At 41.5% G+C, this 15,355-nt stretch overlaps 2 protein-coding genes across 2 annotated transcripts; one reads left to right on the top strand and one right to left on the bottom strand.

Moving 5' to 3' along the window:
• Positions 1–149: 149 nt before the first annotated feature.
• tecpr1b (tectonin beta-propeller repeat containing 1b) lies at positions 150–11,099 on the bottom strand. Its single transcript, XM_079565378.1, has 26 exons — positions 10,942–11,099; positions 10,660–10,762; positions 9,099–9,330; positions 8,844–9,026; positions 8,630–8,752; positions 8,427–8,549; positions 7,846–8,020; positions 7,542–7,642; positions 7,361–7,462; positions 6,566–6,690; positions 5,214–5,752; positions 4,845–4,951; positions 4,558–4,713; positions 3,681–3,830; positions 3,450–3,607; positions 3,034–3,140; positions 2,452–2,545; positions 2,281–2,377; positions 2,122–2,201; positions 1,987–2,043; positions 1,739–1,913; positions 1,526–1,661; positions 1,355–1,447; positions 1,173–1,279; positions 981–1,100; positions 150–870 (listed from the first exon to the last, which is right to left on the bottom strand). The coding sequence occupies exons 3-26, from the start codon at positions 9,321–9,323 to the stop codon at positions 733–735; spliced, it is 3,471 nt and encodes a 1,156-aa protein (XP_079421504.1). The 5' UTR covers positions 9,324–9,330; positions 10,660–10,762; positions 10,942–11,099; the 3' UTR covers positions 150–732.
• Positions 11,100–12,291: 1,192 nt separating this feature from the next.
• bri3 (brain protein I3) lies at positions 12,292–15,113 on the top strand. Its single transcript, XM_079565001.1, has 3 exons — positions 12,292–12,838; positions 13,354–13,462; positions 14,807–15,113. Exons 1-3 carry the CDS (start codon positions 12,691–12,693, stop codon positions 14,937–14,939), a joined length of 390 nt encoding a protein of 129 aa, XP_079421127.1. The 5' UTR covers positions 12,292–12,690; the 3' UTR covers positions 14,940–15,113.
• Positions 15,114–15,355: the final 242 nt, after the last annotated feature.

Genomic DNA, 15,355 nt, shown 5'->3' with positions numbered 1-15,355 from the left:
AAGCAGTTTCATTTGGTTTTAGGACCTCAAACAACAGTGTCAAACATAAAATAACTCCAAACATTGATTTTTTTTTAATTATTTTAATTTTATTTTGCAGTTCAATGCCCTCGTAAAATTGATGTCAGCGACAGGATTCAGGTTGAACAGTTTATTCCAAGTAGACATAGATTTTGTTATTGCTGAAGGTATATCTTTCTGACTTTGCAATATAATATATCTGTTTAAAATGGGTTCGCAGGAAGAAGTATTTCATTAATGTGGGCAAAAATACTGACAGGCAAGACGAATGACAGAACAAACTGACAAATGCGTGTAAATAAATAAAGCTTAATTAGACACGTGCAATTAAATAACAGGCAAATCACGCAACACCAAACAAACTAAGGTTGAAGATGAGTAAGTGTAACTGGGTTTTTGTGAAGACTAAGTGATGCCCAAGCCGTAGCCCTTAATACTTCACTGGATTTTTAAGTTCTTGCATCCTTCCCACACTTGCATCTGGCTTTGGAATCAAGAGAGCTTTAACATTCATCGCATCGACAAAGTCGCGTATATCCAGTGATCGCAGAGAACGGTCTGTGAATTTCAGTTAAAGACGGATCCAGAAGTCAGGGAGATTGTTACCGGTGCTTAAAATGTACAGTATGTCAGAAGTTCCTTGGACACTATATTTCTCAGGCTTTCAATCTCCAAATTTGAGAGAAAGGGGAGTGTGTTAAGCACCGGTTGCTACACACCCACAGCTCCACCATTTTCCAGGCTGGGGAGGCGCGAAGGAGCTGGGCTGCGAGGGCCAGAGGGAGGTGGGTTTGTGCTCCGAGGTGCTTCAGCTGAATTACCCCTGACAGTGATGTGCTCCCATCCTCCCTAAAGGAAAATATACAGTGCTCATCAGATTTATTCAGCTCTAGCTATACACCATTTCTTTACTGTAAGCTCAAATAAACAGTCAGTAAATAACTACATAAACGACATACCCCAATACCAAAGTCCCAGGAATGTCCTTTAGGCTGCATTGGTCCAACGCCGACTCTGTGACATATGGCCCCTGGGGTCTCCATTGGAAATCCTGGCACCCCTTCTGCTATGGTCCACACCTGGGAAAATGTGTAAAGCTCATGAGGATAACTTACTGGCATGAACCTGTATCAAGTTTCACATGAACTGACCTGGTCCAGGGGGCCCACAGAGACTTTTGTGACGTTGTTGGAGATGAGCTCCCAGGCTGAGCCCTGAGGGTAACTCGGGGTCAGGCCCTGTCTGTACCACAGGTTACCTGCAGTCAAAATAAAGCCACTTTACTTGAAGTACTTTGTATTGGTAAATTCTCATGGTGATTGATTCTACTCACTGTTTTCATCCACAGCAAACACTGACGTACGACCCACCGACAGTTGTTTCAGAGTTTGACGAGGAGGAGATGGGATGTGATACCAACATTCCCCTGTAGGGGGAGCAGAGACATGGCTCAGTGAAAGGATACAAAGCAATGCAACCATCCAGTTTATTCTTTTAGCCTCACCAGCTGGGTTCTGAGGCGACACAGAGCCTCTGTAAAACACAGATCCATCCTTGGCTATAGCCCACACCTGGTGAGCTCCACCGATAGAAACAGACTTAAAAGGCTGGTCTGTGCCAACGTGTAGCCAGGAGCTCCCCTGTGGAATACAGACAAACAACACTTCTCAAATGATTCCTGTTCAGCAGATACATGAGCTTCACTCTATGTTCTTACAGCAGGGCACTGTGGGGTCACTCCCAGTCTGCACAGGACATCCCCCTTCTCACTGATGGCCCACACAGGCACATGCTCCATCCTGCACTGGGCCAGACAGGGCATCAGCGAGATGTCACTCAGAGGGATGGGCGGGACCTGTTGCCATGGTGCTCGCAGTGTGATCTTGCACTTTCTGTGATCAAAGCATCATAAATGAGTGCAAGTAAAAAAAAAAAAAAAATGAAAAAGTGGAGAGAAGCCTGCACCTTATCCATCTCCTTCTTCTGACAAAATCTTTCATGGTTTTGTGGCCGTGGAATGTTCTGAAGGAGAAGACTTGAGCTATTACGTTGTTTAATCATTTACTTTCAGTAAGATTGTCCACTAGAGTGGCTACATACACTGGGAAGTCTGCTGCATATTGCCAGCCTTCTTTGTCAGTGCCACCAGGGACATTGTAGTCCACAGCCCATTCAGAAACCTTATCATAAAAAGGGTAACAGAGGCATTATTAAAGCAGATAAGTATTTTAGATTTGTGCATTATTTGGTATTTCTTACCCAGGTCCACTGAGGGGAGGGCGGGTGAGTTGAGCTTTTAGCGCATTCCTTCAGCCCACTCTCATCACTCCACATCGGGCGATCTGTAGGAAGTCCCCTGGAATAATAATGATTAAAAAAAAGATTTTGTAAAGAGAAACAGTGAAACAAGTAAAAATGTAGATTTTATACTTGTCTGTGTATCCAGTCATTGGGTTCCATCTTTGATTTTCATACACATATATATTTCGGACATCTGTTTGCTGTGGTATCTCAGCTGCAGCATCTAAAAACACAGCGCTCAGTAAGATTGTACAAATCTTGGGGATATATGATATGTTTAATACAAACTTAAATACACTGTATGCTTGTATTCATAAAATATACATTCTTTTTTTTGTTTTGCCTTGTCTGGCACTGTTTTGTGTTGCCACCAGATTTTCAGTCAATTGTAAAATATCTCAAATTTCTGCAATCATGGTGTCAGTATTGTGCCAATCTAATTTAATTTGGGTTTGTATAAATATGGCACTTAAATATTAAGAAGCAAAAAAATAAGAAAAAGAAAGTGTGAAATAGAAGTAGGGCAAGCAACTAACTTATCAATCATTACATTGAAAGTGATATTGTTGTATTGAGTGGGATTACTTCAGCATTCGACACCAAACCCAAGCTGCAAGCTCCTCACACACTCCTTCAACCATGACTCACAGGCACTCAGCAGCGTGCAGATGATTAGGGTCTCGGGGTAAACATAATCATGCATGCGTTTACCCTGCGTACTGTGGACCCAGGTGGTGCCGTCCCACCCGACTCCCCAAACCAGACCCAGACTGTTGGACTCTACACAGCGCAGGTGTCCCGGGACCTGCCGCCAGAACCTGCAGCACCGCACAGCACAAAGCAATGGCACACCAGTGTTATGTGTTAGTCACTTTGAGAAACTGTTAGTAAGTTAGCTTTGAGTTAGCGTGCAAGAACTAGACGTTATTGCTAGAGCAGGGTTTGGGCAGCCAAAAGAGAAAAAAAAGTAACAAACATTTGCAAAAAAAGACAGTAGAAGAGTAGATTGAAAAATATACAGAAATCGAATTGAAGTTTAAACAAACTTTGAAGCTTTTGTCACTTACAGACACTAAGTACAGTTACTTATAAAAGCTACTCAGCACTGCCCGCCTCTGTGATCTTACATGAGATCACAGGAGAATGCAGTTGCAGGGGATTCCAGTGTGAAAGAAGGCTCGTGAACCATAATGTCTCCTTTTGAGGTGGTGGACCAGAGGGCGTGTCTGGACGGTGGACCGCTGATCCCTCGACACTCACAGCAGCAGTCAGACAACAGGGACAACTAAAAGATAAACAATCAAATGTTCAAGTATGCTAAATGAGACAGCTTGGTGAGCTTGCGCTTGTAATATTACCCAGTCATTCATGTCCTTTTCAGTTTGTGCGGCGAGAACCAAAGGCCACCTCTGCCTGGTTCTTTGGGAGGTGTACACAGCAAAAGAGTAGTAGCAGTCCCTGATAACTGGAACCAGTGCTGTGATTTCACTTATGAACACCTGAAGGTACTACAACAAAAACAGAAAGAGGCAAGGCATGTTAATTTATCCGATCCGATACAACATACTTAAATATACTCAATATATTAATCCCAAAGGAAATTCAGTTTATCAGCTGCACGCATACGTCATACATAAAAACATTAAAACCTAGACAACATTCAGTAAATAGGACAGTGCAGAGAATAAATAAAAGTACTGTAAAGCAATCATTCCCATTTAGCCCCTCCCACCCAAGGATTTGTTATACAGCCTAATCACTCCGGGCAAGAAGATTTCCTGAGTCTATCCTTTGAGGAGGAGCAGCCTCTCACTGAGCTACTCTGCCCCATCACCAGCTCATATAGTGTGGTGATCGCTGTTGTCCATCACAGAAAGCAGCATCTCCAGGGTTCCCCTCTCACATGACACAGTTCAGTGCTGTGCCTGAAGTCCACGGTGTACAGAGTGAAGAGGAGAGGCGCAAGAACCGTCCCCTGTGGAGCCCCGGTACTGCTGGTGACGGAGTCAGAGATGTTACTCCCCAACTGGAAAAAATGGTGGTCTGACGGTCAGGTAATCTGTGATCTAGGACACGAGGAGTGGGTCGACCTGCATGTTGGTGAGTTTGTCTTTCAGGAGGGGGGGCTGGATTGTGTTGAATTATGCTTAAGTTGTTGATTCTTTGTGTGTCGTTGTGCACGTGTCAGCAGGGGGTTGCGGGGACTCTGTAAAACAAAAATAATGTACAACCAACCTTCTTCTCGTCGTGCTGTGTGTAGTAAACGAAGAAAATGCTGTCTTTCCTTCCATCGGCCCTCGTCGATTGTTCCAGAGCCACACTCACATCGACCCAGCGCTGAGGCTTCCAGTCCCTCCACCATCGCAGAGTGCCTTTACGCACCCAGACGGACTGAGGAGGAGACCAAAAAACATCAGCAATAAGAAAAATATATATATATATTAAAAAAATAAAAAAAATAAAAAAAAAGGTTGAAACTGATTGAATCATTAGCTAGTAACAATTGAAAGACTAGCCCCTACATTGCTTCTCTCCAGTGGTTTTCTGCTTGTGGTTTCTCTGCGCTCATGCTCTTCGTTCCAGGCGGCTGATTGGACGGGAGTGAGGGACACGGAACTAGTGAGGACACCTGACGGAAAGAATATATTACAACAAAATATCAATCACGTTGTGTGTTGGGGCAAGCAAATATTTTAGTGATGTGAAAATAAATAAATAAAAAGGATGCATTTTAGTTAAACAAGTGCTGGAATATTGAGTTTTTGTGATTATCCTCAAAATTGTTGTTTCTTTAATTAGCTTTATTCATGAAAATAATTTCCCCCCAAATCGACTCTGATTCTGATGTAGCTAAAATCATGCCAAGTACTGCACATCTGTATTATTATTACCTGTTGGACTGAGCCAGCTGATTCTAGACTCTGCATCCACGTCACAGCCGGCTCCAGAGATCCAGGCCCACACCGGTCCATCCTCTTCTCCCACCCTTTGGGGATTCTCCAACGCCAACACGCCTGTACTACTGTTGGCCAGTGTGCCTCCTGCTGCTTGTGCTTCCAAGTCCACGTTGCTCCATGGCAGGTCATGTGACACACCGTCTGGTGTGAGAAGCACTGGTGCAGGAGAGGGCTCGGCCGTGTCTTCCTGTGGGACTTCTAAAATGGAGGGTTGAGATGCTGAGGTTTTGTCCCGATCGGAAACCAGGCTGTTGATAAAACTGTCACTGGCTGGGATGAAAGATTTAGGGGTGTTTTGAGGGGTGTCTTGAGTTAATGAGTTCTCTCCCCCCAAAGGCACGACAGAGGGGGCTGCTGCCTCCAGGGCGGGGGTGTCTGTAGTGCTGCTCTTTGCTTCTGCCGGACCCAGCTCTGAGTCCGAGTCAGTGCAGCTCAGGACAGAGCCTTGAGACGCTTCTGTCAGCTGATCATCCCTGTTGTCAAATCAGAAAGAAATAATGACAAACTTTACTAACAACTGGACAAACTAATTTCTCTGAGTTTTTTCATTCCAGGAACTTTCCTATCCCAATGTCTCTTTTAATCACAAGAAAACATGAAATTTGATTTTTGTTGTTGTCTTTGTTTAATGCAACGATCATACAATGTAGCAATTTACATTTCTTTTAAATTGGTACAAAGGTCTGCACTGATTATAAGATCAGTCTATTTTCAAGTAAAAAGACAAAAAATAAATAATGCAACTGAGAACAGGCAACAACACCTACACCTGCTATTGCGGTTAGTATATTATATAGGACCTATTTTTGAATATTCATAAAAGTCTAGATGTGGAAATTATGAGATTGAAAAAACAACAATTTAACACTGAACTGAATGAACTTAATAGAGGGATATGTATACTTTCTGAACCCTTTGCATCTCTGCTTCAGAAAACAGCCTACACACGGTTATTGCACTTTCTTTCTTGCATTTCAATGGGCCAGTCAACTACGTCCCTAAAGTGGAATGCATTGGTTTTGCTGCTGTAAAACTATCTTAGAAAGTGTTAACAAGTCGCATAGTCAGTTGGCGAGTCATGCTATTTCTGTTAAAACCTTGAAAGCTGGAATGAAAAACAACTGCAGATTTAAATTTCACTGTCTGTCTACTCCAGCTGCAAGAGCACGTTAACTGTAACACAATATTTCTGGGAAATTCCAGTGTAGTTCACCTCTCTTAACACTGTAGTTTGACAACAAACAAAACAAAACAACAAATATAATGCATCTTTTAGTTAAACCAACCTGTGCGGACCAACTTTTTTATTTCCCCACTGTGCTGTAATTGGTATCCAGCCATTTCCACTTGGCTCAAATGGAGTCACACCCACCCTAAAATACAGGCCTCTGTCTTCACCCACAGCCCACACCTGACAAGAGTAGAAAATGTTTTGTGAAAGATCAATATATAATATTATGCAATGCCATACAATGAAGAATAATCTGTGCGCCCTTTGCAGCAGGACAGAAGCCACTGTTACTTTATAAGGTCATATACTGTAACACGGGCACCTGCCACTTCACACAAGCCCTCTCCCCTGAAATATGAAATATGGGACATCATGATGACGGCTTGGCCAGCTTCTAATTAGGGAGTCTCCCATATGTCAGGCTCGTAGGAATACACTTGGGGATATATAAGGCTGGGGTCTGAGATGCGACTGCGGGGACATTGGCTGGAACACCGGGGTGCTCGGGTTACAAGAGGGACTGAAGAGAGGGGGAGCTACACTGAAGGTGGGGTCAGCTCAGGGAGTGCAGTGCTAGCAAAGTCCTCAGAGCGACAGACAGAGATACAGAGAGTCCCTCTGACCCCGGCTTCAAGCTTATCTAGAAATAACATCGAGACAGGAGACACAGGCAACAGTTTAAACAAGCCTTAAGGAACACAGGGATGCATTTTCCCGATACCATTTAAGTGCAAACTGATGTATAAATTAATTTAGACAGTGACTGATTTCTAAAATGTAATGGAAAAGCAGTAACAAATAAACAAAACAACAACAACAACATAAAACCAAAACAGCAACAAACACTCACCTGATCATTGAGGCCAACATCCACCATCATCATTTCTCCACCAATGCTGATCCAGCCTGAGCCACAAGGATTGTGGGAGTTCACGCCTCGTCTGAACCACACCTGCTCATGAACACGAAAGTACATGTTTGATTTGACAACATCTAAACACAACAATCACTCAGTGATAACTGCTGTTTACCTTATAGTCTTTAGTGACTACCCACACCACACTGACGCCAACAGAAACGTGGAGGACTTCTACTTCTTTAACTGGTGATTCCACCTCGGTCCATGATGTGCCTGTCGACATTTCCACATCATCATTCACAACCATCAAATTCATAAACTGACTGACGTAAAAGTGTTTTCAGCAAAGAAATCAAGCTTGTAAATGACAAAGCAGATGGCCAGAAATCAGTCACTAATAAAATGCACAAACAAACAAACAAACAAACAAACAAACAAACAAACAAACAAACAAACAAACAAACAAACAAACAAACCATTTGGGCTGTCCAGACTGAGGCCAATCCGGACCAAGAGGTTCCCATCCCAGACCACAGCCCACAGCAGGTCTCCAGGGCCAGCTGATAACTGAGCCACTTCCTTAGGGACCTCAACCTCCTCCCAGCTGGTGCCCTCAGGGACCCGTGGATGGATGCCCTCCCTGAACCACACCTGTACAGTAGAGAGGAAGAAAGATGGCAGAAAATTTGGTTCATACAACAGATATCCTTATTTTGTCATGCAAGATATGTTTAGTAAGAGTGACACCAAAATAGTTAACAGACAAGCTTCACATATTGTGGAGCTCTGCTGCCCTCCTGAGGTCAGACATGGTTGGTGAAATACTGCAATGTAAATAAACAACATGCAGCTTGCGGGCGGACAGGTATGTAATTTATTTATTTCACCTTTATTTAAATAAGCCTTTATTTAACCTATGTCCCAGAGGTGGAACCCATTTAACCAGGTTAAATAAAAGTGAAAGTCCCACTGAGATTAGGAATCTATTTTCCAGGGGAGTCCTGGCCCCAAAGGAGAACATATTGTACATATTTTTAGTTTAATTTGTGATTCTGACCTGCCCTTGCTGAGACACTGCCCAGAGGTATGGGTACCTCCCAGACTGGTCACTCATTTCCCAGCCACCACAGCTGATGTCACAAAGAGGCAGTGGGGGTTTTCTGGGGCTTTCCAAAGGAATCTGCAAAACAAATATTTATATATGAACATAACACACTTATGTCATATGTGACTTAAGTTGTAATAAATGGAGACACAAACCTTTGCCCAGCTCCCTGGTGCAATGTATCTCCTATAACGTATCCAGCGTCTACGTCGAACACAAGAATTCCACTTTTTATCTGGAGAAAAGTTGGCTGGAAAATCCACAGCATACTCCCAGCCCTGACGAGATGAATAGAAAAGTTATAAGGGATGTAAGTAGAAACTTTTATTTATAAGCAAAGTTTCTAAATGTACAAATTAGTGTTCCTACCCCAGTCTCGCTGGGCTCTCCGCTGCAGCTCTGATCCACGTACCAGTCCCCCTCCCATTCCCAGCTGCGGGATGGGAGCTGGAAGCTGTGAAGCGGCTGTGGGTTCAAACCTGTCACATCACTCCAAGGCCAGCGATCAGTCGGCAAAAGCACATCAGTGAAGCCATCCACTGGGTTCCACCTCTGGGACACAGGAATTTTCAGCTATTATTCCTATGTTGTTACTAATTACAATGTTTTACTTATAATCTGAACCTGGTTTTCATAGGTCTCCTCTCTGTAGCGAATAGGTGTCTCGCTGGGCATTACATTGAGGTAAACATGGTGGTCACAGCCTATCCCCCAACAGCGGCCTTTCCCTGCGGACACTCGCTTCAGCTCCAGTAGCATGTCATCCGCACGCACCCAGCGCTCACTGGCTGTAGACAGGCTGTACACCCTGCCGTACACATCTACCGCCCAGAGCAGAGTGATGGGCATGATGACCCTGAACAGATATATATTTATAGAAATGGTATGTAGTACAAAAAAATACTAATGCAAACAATAATAAATGACCTATTATATTCTTTTCTTTTGGAAAGATGGTAGTGCACAAAATACATTCAATATACATACACATACACATATACATATATATATATATATATATATATATATATATATATATATACATATATATTATATATTAGAGTATTGTATAACCACATGGTCACTTGCTGCTGGTGCAACACCCAAACCAATAGAGTCTCTTTTTAAAAAAGCCATAAAAATCTTGGACAAGAAACCGTTCTCCTTTCACCACTGCACTGTTTTAGAGAAGCATCATTTACTCAATTTTGATAACTTCATTAATTTTAAATATGGTTGCCTTGTATATAAAGTATTGCATGGACTTGCTCCACCTCCATTGCAGGATTTCATCAAGCCAAAGTCTGTTAGTGGGATGGGCACCAGGGCATCAGCTCGAGGAGACTGTGAGGTTCCACACAGGAGAACCTCCTTTGGACAGACTGTGCTCTCTGTAAAAGGCACCAAGTACTGGAATAGTCTCCCTTTATGAGTCAGAGAGACTCCAACTCTGGCCACTTTTAAAGCACGTTTTAAACTGTGGCTAAAGGAAAACCAGGCCTGTGAACACTTTTAGTTGTTACTGCATTTATTGTTGTCACATTATGTTAATTGTAAATTGTGTATGTGTCAAATAAATAAAATAAAATAAAATAAAATAAAATAAAATAAAAAATAAATAAAATAAAATAAAATAAAATAAAATAAAATAAAAAAAATAAAAAAAATAAAAAAAAATAAAAAAAATAAAAAAAATATAAAAAAAATAAATAAAAAATAAAAATAAAAATATATATCTATCTATCATTTTTTTTTTCATTGTTTTATTTTTTTTCCGATAGAAAATGTTCCCTTTATTTTGACAGTTGTTGCTCGTTTGATTGACTGCACTTAACTTGAAATTTCCCGGAAGTAGAATTTGTTCTGCTGGCTACTTTTACATTCAGAAACTGATACTGTACTAATCCTCCACTGTCGAAAGACGCCTCAAAAGACGTCTTAAAACCCTCAGGGTATTCTTTGGAAAAAGTAATTATGGTCAAACCCACTGAATGAGAAGCAGGCCTATTTGATTGATGCATCCATTTACCTCATACAAATGTTTGGTTGGACTACATTACAACGTTTGTTTAGTTTACTATTGTAAAGTCGTAGCACACGCTATGCAGCACATACTAATCCATAGTCGCAGGCACTCAGTGATCTACCCCTGCCATATGGATCTACCCCTGCCATAAGGATCTACCTGTGTAGGTATCCGAGCCGCGGTTGTCAAGGGAGAAGTGGACGCGACATGACACAGGTGCAGCAGCTACTAGCATTACCTCTGAGGGCCATGCCTGGGCAGCCTGTTCAAAGAGCACAGTGAAACAACTAAAATGTTAATGTGCATAGAAAATGCAAATTTGCAACAACAAAAAAAGACAGCTAGCAGCAAATGTACAAAACGTAATTGAGTCTTAAGCTGTTTACAAACTGCAAGAAAGATCACACATAGGAAACAGGCAAATATAAAAAAATAACTCACATGGTCAGCTTTCTCATAAGGGTTCAAGCCTCTGGATGGGAAAAGTCAAGAAATGAGACATTCCCACAATGATTTGAACTCTGGAGCAGAGGAATGCTCGGCTCAACTCCGAGTCCACAACAGGAAATGGAGGAAGCGCGTCTCTGATTGGCCGATGCGAAACAAGAAGCGTGAGATGCGCTTTTTCCATTGGTCCTGCACTGGACACCCGGAATATTTTGTCTGTCCGACTCCGCTGATGGACGTGCATATTTCAATAATTTATTCAGCTTTAAATTAATTATTGAACTGCGAGATTGTCTTCACCTGTTCGGTTACACTTAGGCCTGTTCGAACAGCAGATGAAGCTGTAAACGAAGACCTATTGTAATTGACTTCGCGTTTCAGCACCTTGGATAGAGCACAGCAGTTTTGTGATACTGTTGTATTATTATTTAAAATAAAATTAATTAATCTGCCCTCCAACAGCCATGACAACAGTATAATAATACAACCCAATGAATGCCATGAGATGAATGGTCATATTGTTTATTTGATATAGGGCCTAATTCCACCAAATAATGGCTTAGTCTTGTTCGGCGTTTCCATGACTTCATCTTTCATGTGCTTGGACTCGCATGCTTACAAAAGTGTCTAAGCTGTTACTCTGGTACCAGGTGTGACATGACAGTTGGCTGTCAGTCTCCAAGGTTCAGCCGGACAAGTGTCTGCATGTGACCGATTGGAAATGAAAGTCTGGAATAATACATTCAATAATTGATCTTCTAAATAAATACATACAATAAAATAAATGTGTACTACTACTACTACTACTACTACTACTACTACTACTACTACTACTACTACTACTACTACCACTACTACTACTACTATTACTACTACTACTACTACTACTACTGATGATGATGATGATGATGATGATGATGATGATGATGATGATGATGATGACGACGACGAGAATAATAATATTAATAATAATAATAATAATAATAAAATAATCATAATCATAATAATAATGTTGCCTATTAATAATAATTGTATATTGAGAATAATTTATTTGAGAATATAGACCAGAAAACAAATATTATGAAACGTGGAGGGTTATGTAAGAGAATGTCAGAGGGTGCACTGAACATAGGTCTTCATGGCGTTCTAAAATAAATCCCGGTGTCCATCATTTGTTCGTATAATAGTCTATACGCCAACAATATTTTTTTTTTTTAAATCAACCTCTGGTATTTCAAGTTTGAAGTACAACCTTACGTGTGCAGTATGCTCAAAGAAGAAGCTGCAATGTTCTTGCACTGTCGCTTTAAGAGGCTTTTGTTGCGCAGAGGCGCAACAGCAGAGCGTCACATGATTCTTCTCTTGTGACAATCCAGACAGAAAGGAAAAGCCAGAGTTCAGCTTAGTTTCAGGGCGTTGTGATGGCTGAAAACTGTTGTCTTGGTGCCAAAGGACCAATTATAAAGAGCAAAATGGAGCTATTTTAACCATTACCAGACTGTTTAACAACATTCCGATCTTGACAGTGGATATTTGAAGATTTGCGTTTTCTTTTTGTCGCCAGAGGGGAAAGTTGGCGCATGGAAAGAGACGAAGTTTCCTTTTTTTCGCTGCGGTTTTTGTTTGCACTTGTCGACTCAACGTTACATGTTGCAACATAGTTACACATTGTGTTTTACTTAATTTACAAGTATTTTCAAGTGTAGATTGTAGGGCAACCCAAGGCATTACCGGACATCTGAGATGGTGGACAATAAACCTCTGCTTCAGGACAGACCTCCCGCCTATAACGCTGTCCCGGGAGCCCACGAGTATGGCCCACCACCACAACAAGGCTATGGTGCCATCCCTGCCGCTGTCCCTCCGCCGTACCAGTACCCCCAGGGCCAAGGCAAGTATTGAATCTCTGAGTGATCAACTTTTACTTTCCGTTTACGACGAAGTAACATAGTCAAACAAAGTAGTTTGATTCATTGTATCCAAGCGGCTGTCAATAAGGCTATTAGATGTTTTAAAACATTTTAGGATATGAACTCTATGTGGGAAGGGACAGTATTTGTACAGTAAGCTATAGTTGTTGCTCTGACATGCAACAGCCAGTGACTGTGACGGGTGCAGGTTGCATGAAGGAAGTGCTCGTTTTCTCATAATGAATGTGTAGCTTCCTGTCATAAGGTCTGTATGAACCATGTCAACCCTTCTTTATCAGAACATGGCCACATATTGACTGTTGATAACGGTTTCAAAGTTCACTGTCACACAAGAAATAAAAACATTGTTGGATATTTTCCGTGTGACACTAGTTATGTTATTCAATCGTAGACCTATTTCTGATATTTTTCTTCAATTTATATTAAATGCTATTTGTGGGTCAAGGTAGAAAATAAATAGTATTTTTCGATCTAGGATACCCTGCTGCCCAGACGGCCCCTGCTGTAGCCCAGCAGCCCTATCCCGGGACATATGCCATAATTCAGCCCTCTGTGGTGGTGGTGGGTGGCTGTCCGGCCTGCAGGTGAGCACTCTCCTCTTCATGTGATGTTACTATTCAGCTGCTTGTGTTATTCACTGAATAAGAGTTAACTCATGTTCACTGTGACTAAAACATTTTCTGCTCTGGTTTTATGCTGTGAATAGTTTTATAGCAAATGAGTCAGCCTACTGTCAGCTGATGTCAGCTGCAGGCATGTGATGGACAGGTGTGGCCATGAATGCCCTGACATGGGTCATAGACGGTGTTTTGTTTATTTATTGCCTATAGTCTGTAATATTGTAAGACTCTCATCGAATCACCACCTAGACGTGGAGGAGGGTTTGAGCGCCCGAATGATCCGAGCACTATGTTGCCAGGGCATCATTACCCCGGTGGAGTCTCCATGTCACACAAGTCCAAGCCAGGTGATGTGTCAGACAAAGAGGGGTTCAAAAGCCCCTTATGATGAGAGTCTGAAGGAGCTTCATGGGGGCCATGGACCCACCACTTGCTGAAGGAACCATAATGGGCTGGTGCAGTGTGATTTGCCCCGCCACGCGGCACAAATAAGTGGGTGGAGATTGATAATATCCTGAGAATTATTCTTAGACATTTGACCCATTTGAACAACATGGTAAAATAATTAGTTTTTATTTATCATAGAATGACCAGGACTAGTAATGATCTTGTTGTTGAAAATGCGTCTGACAGGCGGTGAGTCAGGTCACAGGTTTTTGTTTCTGAGCTTACGTGACAATTGAAATAAACACATGCTGTGAAATAAGGAACAGCATGAAGCAGGAGTACAAAGAAGGTTGTGTAACTTGCCATGATGTTAATAGTACAGTCAAGTCACATGTCAAGTACTGAAAATGAGATTTCACATTATGTTTCACACATTTGCAGACAATTCTGTTGAGAATTATTATTAATTATATTCTTAATATATATTCTGCCCTGATTGTTCTCAGTAATATTTTTAAATAGCAGAACCAGTGGTTTCCTATGTTCTTCATTCTCATGTGTACACTTCCTCCTGTATCAGTGTCAAATTGATAAACCTCCAGCTAATGTAGTTGAGGTCATGAGACCATGAAGCGTGTGCTGTACAGTTTACAGAACTTACAGCTTTGTGCTTTTGATTTCTCAGTTAATTTGACCCACTCAAGTCTTGTTTCAATACAGTCAGAGAGAGATTGCTAGAAAGATAATAGATGGGTGGATTAATTGATAGATATTAACCTAGTATAGGTAAGTATTAATAGCAGGCTCTGACTGGAACTGTTGAATTAACTTGTTTAAAGGGGTATACGATACATCTTGTGTTGGTGTACAACTTCTCTTGGAATAATCTTCCAATTCTGAATCTGACCCCATTTGTTGCAGAGTGGGGGTCTTGGAAGATGACTTCACGTGTCTGGGCATCTTATGCGCCATCTTCTTCTTTCCCTTGGGCATCCTATTCTGCTTTGCACTGCGCCAGAGAAGGTGTCCCAACTGTGGGGCCACTTTTGGTTAAAGAGACCAAACCATTTCCAACACGAATTTGCTCCTGTTTCACTGCTCACATCTACAGTACCGCGCTCAATGTGACATCTTTGTGTCTTGATTTTGTAATCTTTACTTTACATAGATGACAGTACGTTATTACCAACCTGATATTACAATGAATTATGTTGACATTTTAGAGCATGTACAGTTAAATGATGTGGATCATGTGCTGGAGAATTATATTATCTAGCAAATGGAAATGTTAGTGCCTTCATGTCATGTAGATCATCAGAAATTCCACTTTTTTGTTTTGTGATTTAAGTTGAGTTATTTTAATATGAGCAGATTGTCCCAGTTGTATATTACATACCTAATATTTTGATAAGAATATTCTTTTTTTTCCCTTCTGCTTAGTGATTAAGTGCTTTAATTTTTGCCAATGGA

This window comes from Gobius niger, assembly GCF_951799975.1.
Source record: "Gobius niger genome assembly, chromosome: 10".
NCBI classification, from domain to species: domain Eukaryota; kingdom Metazoa; phylum Chordata; class Actinopteri; order Gobiiformes; family Gobiidae; genus Gobius; species Gobius niger.
Note: the sequence above shows the minus strand (reverse complement) of the source record. Positions and strands in the feature narration are given on the sequence as shown.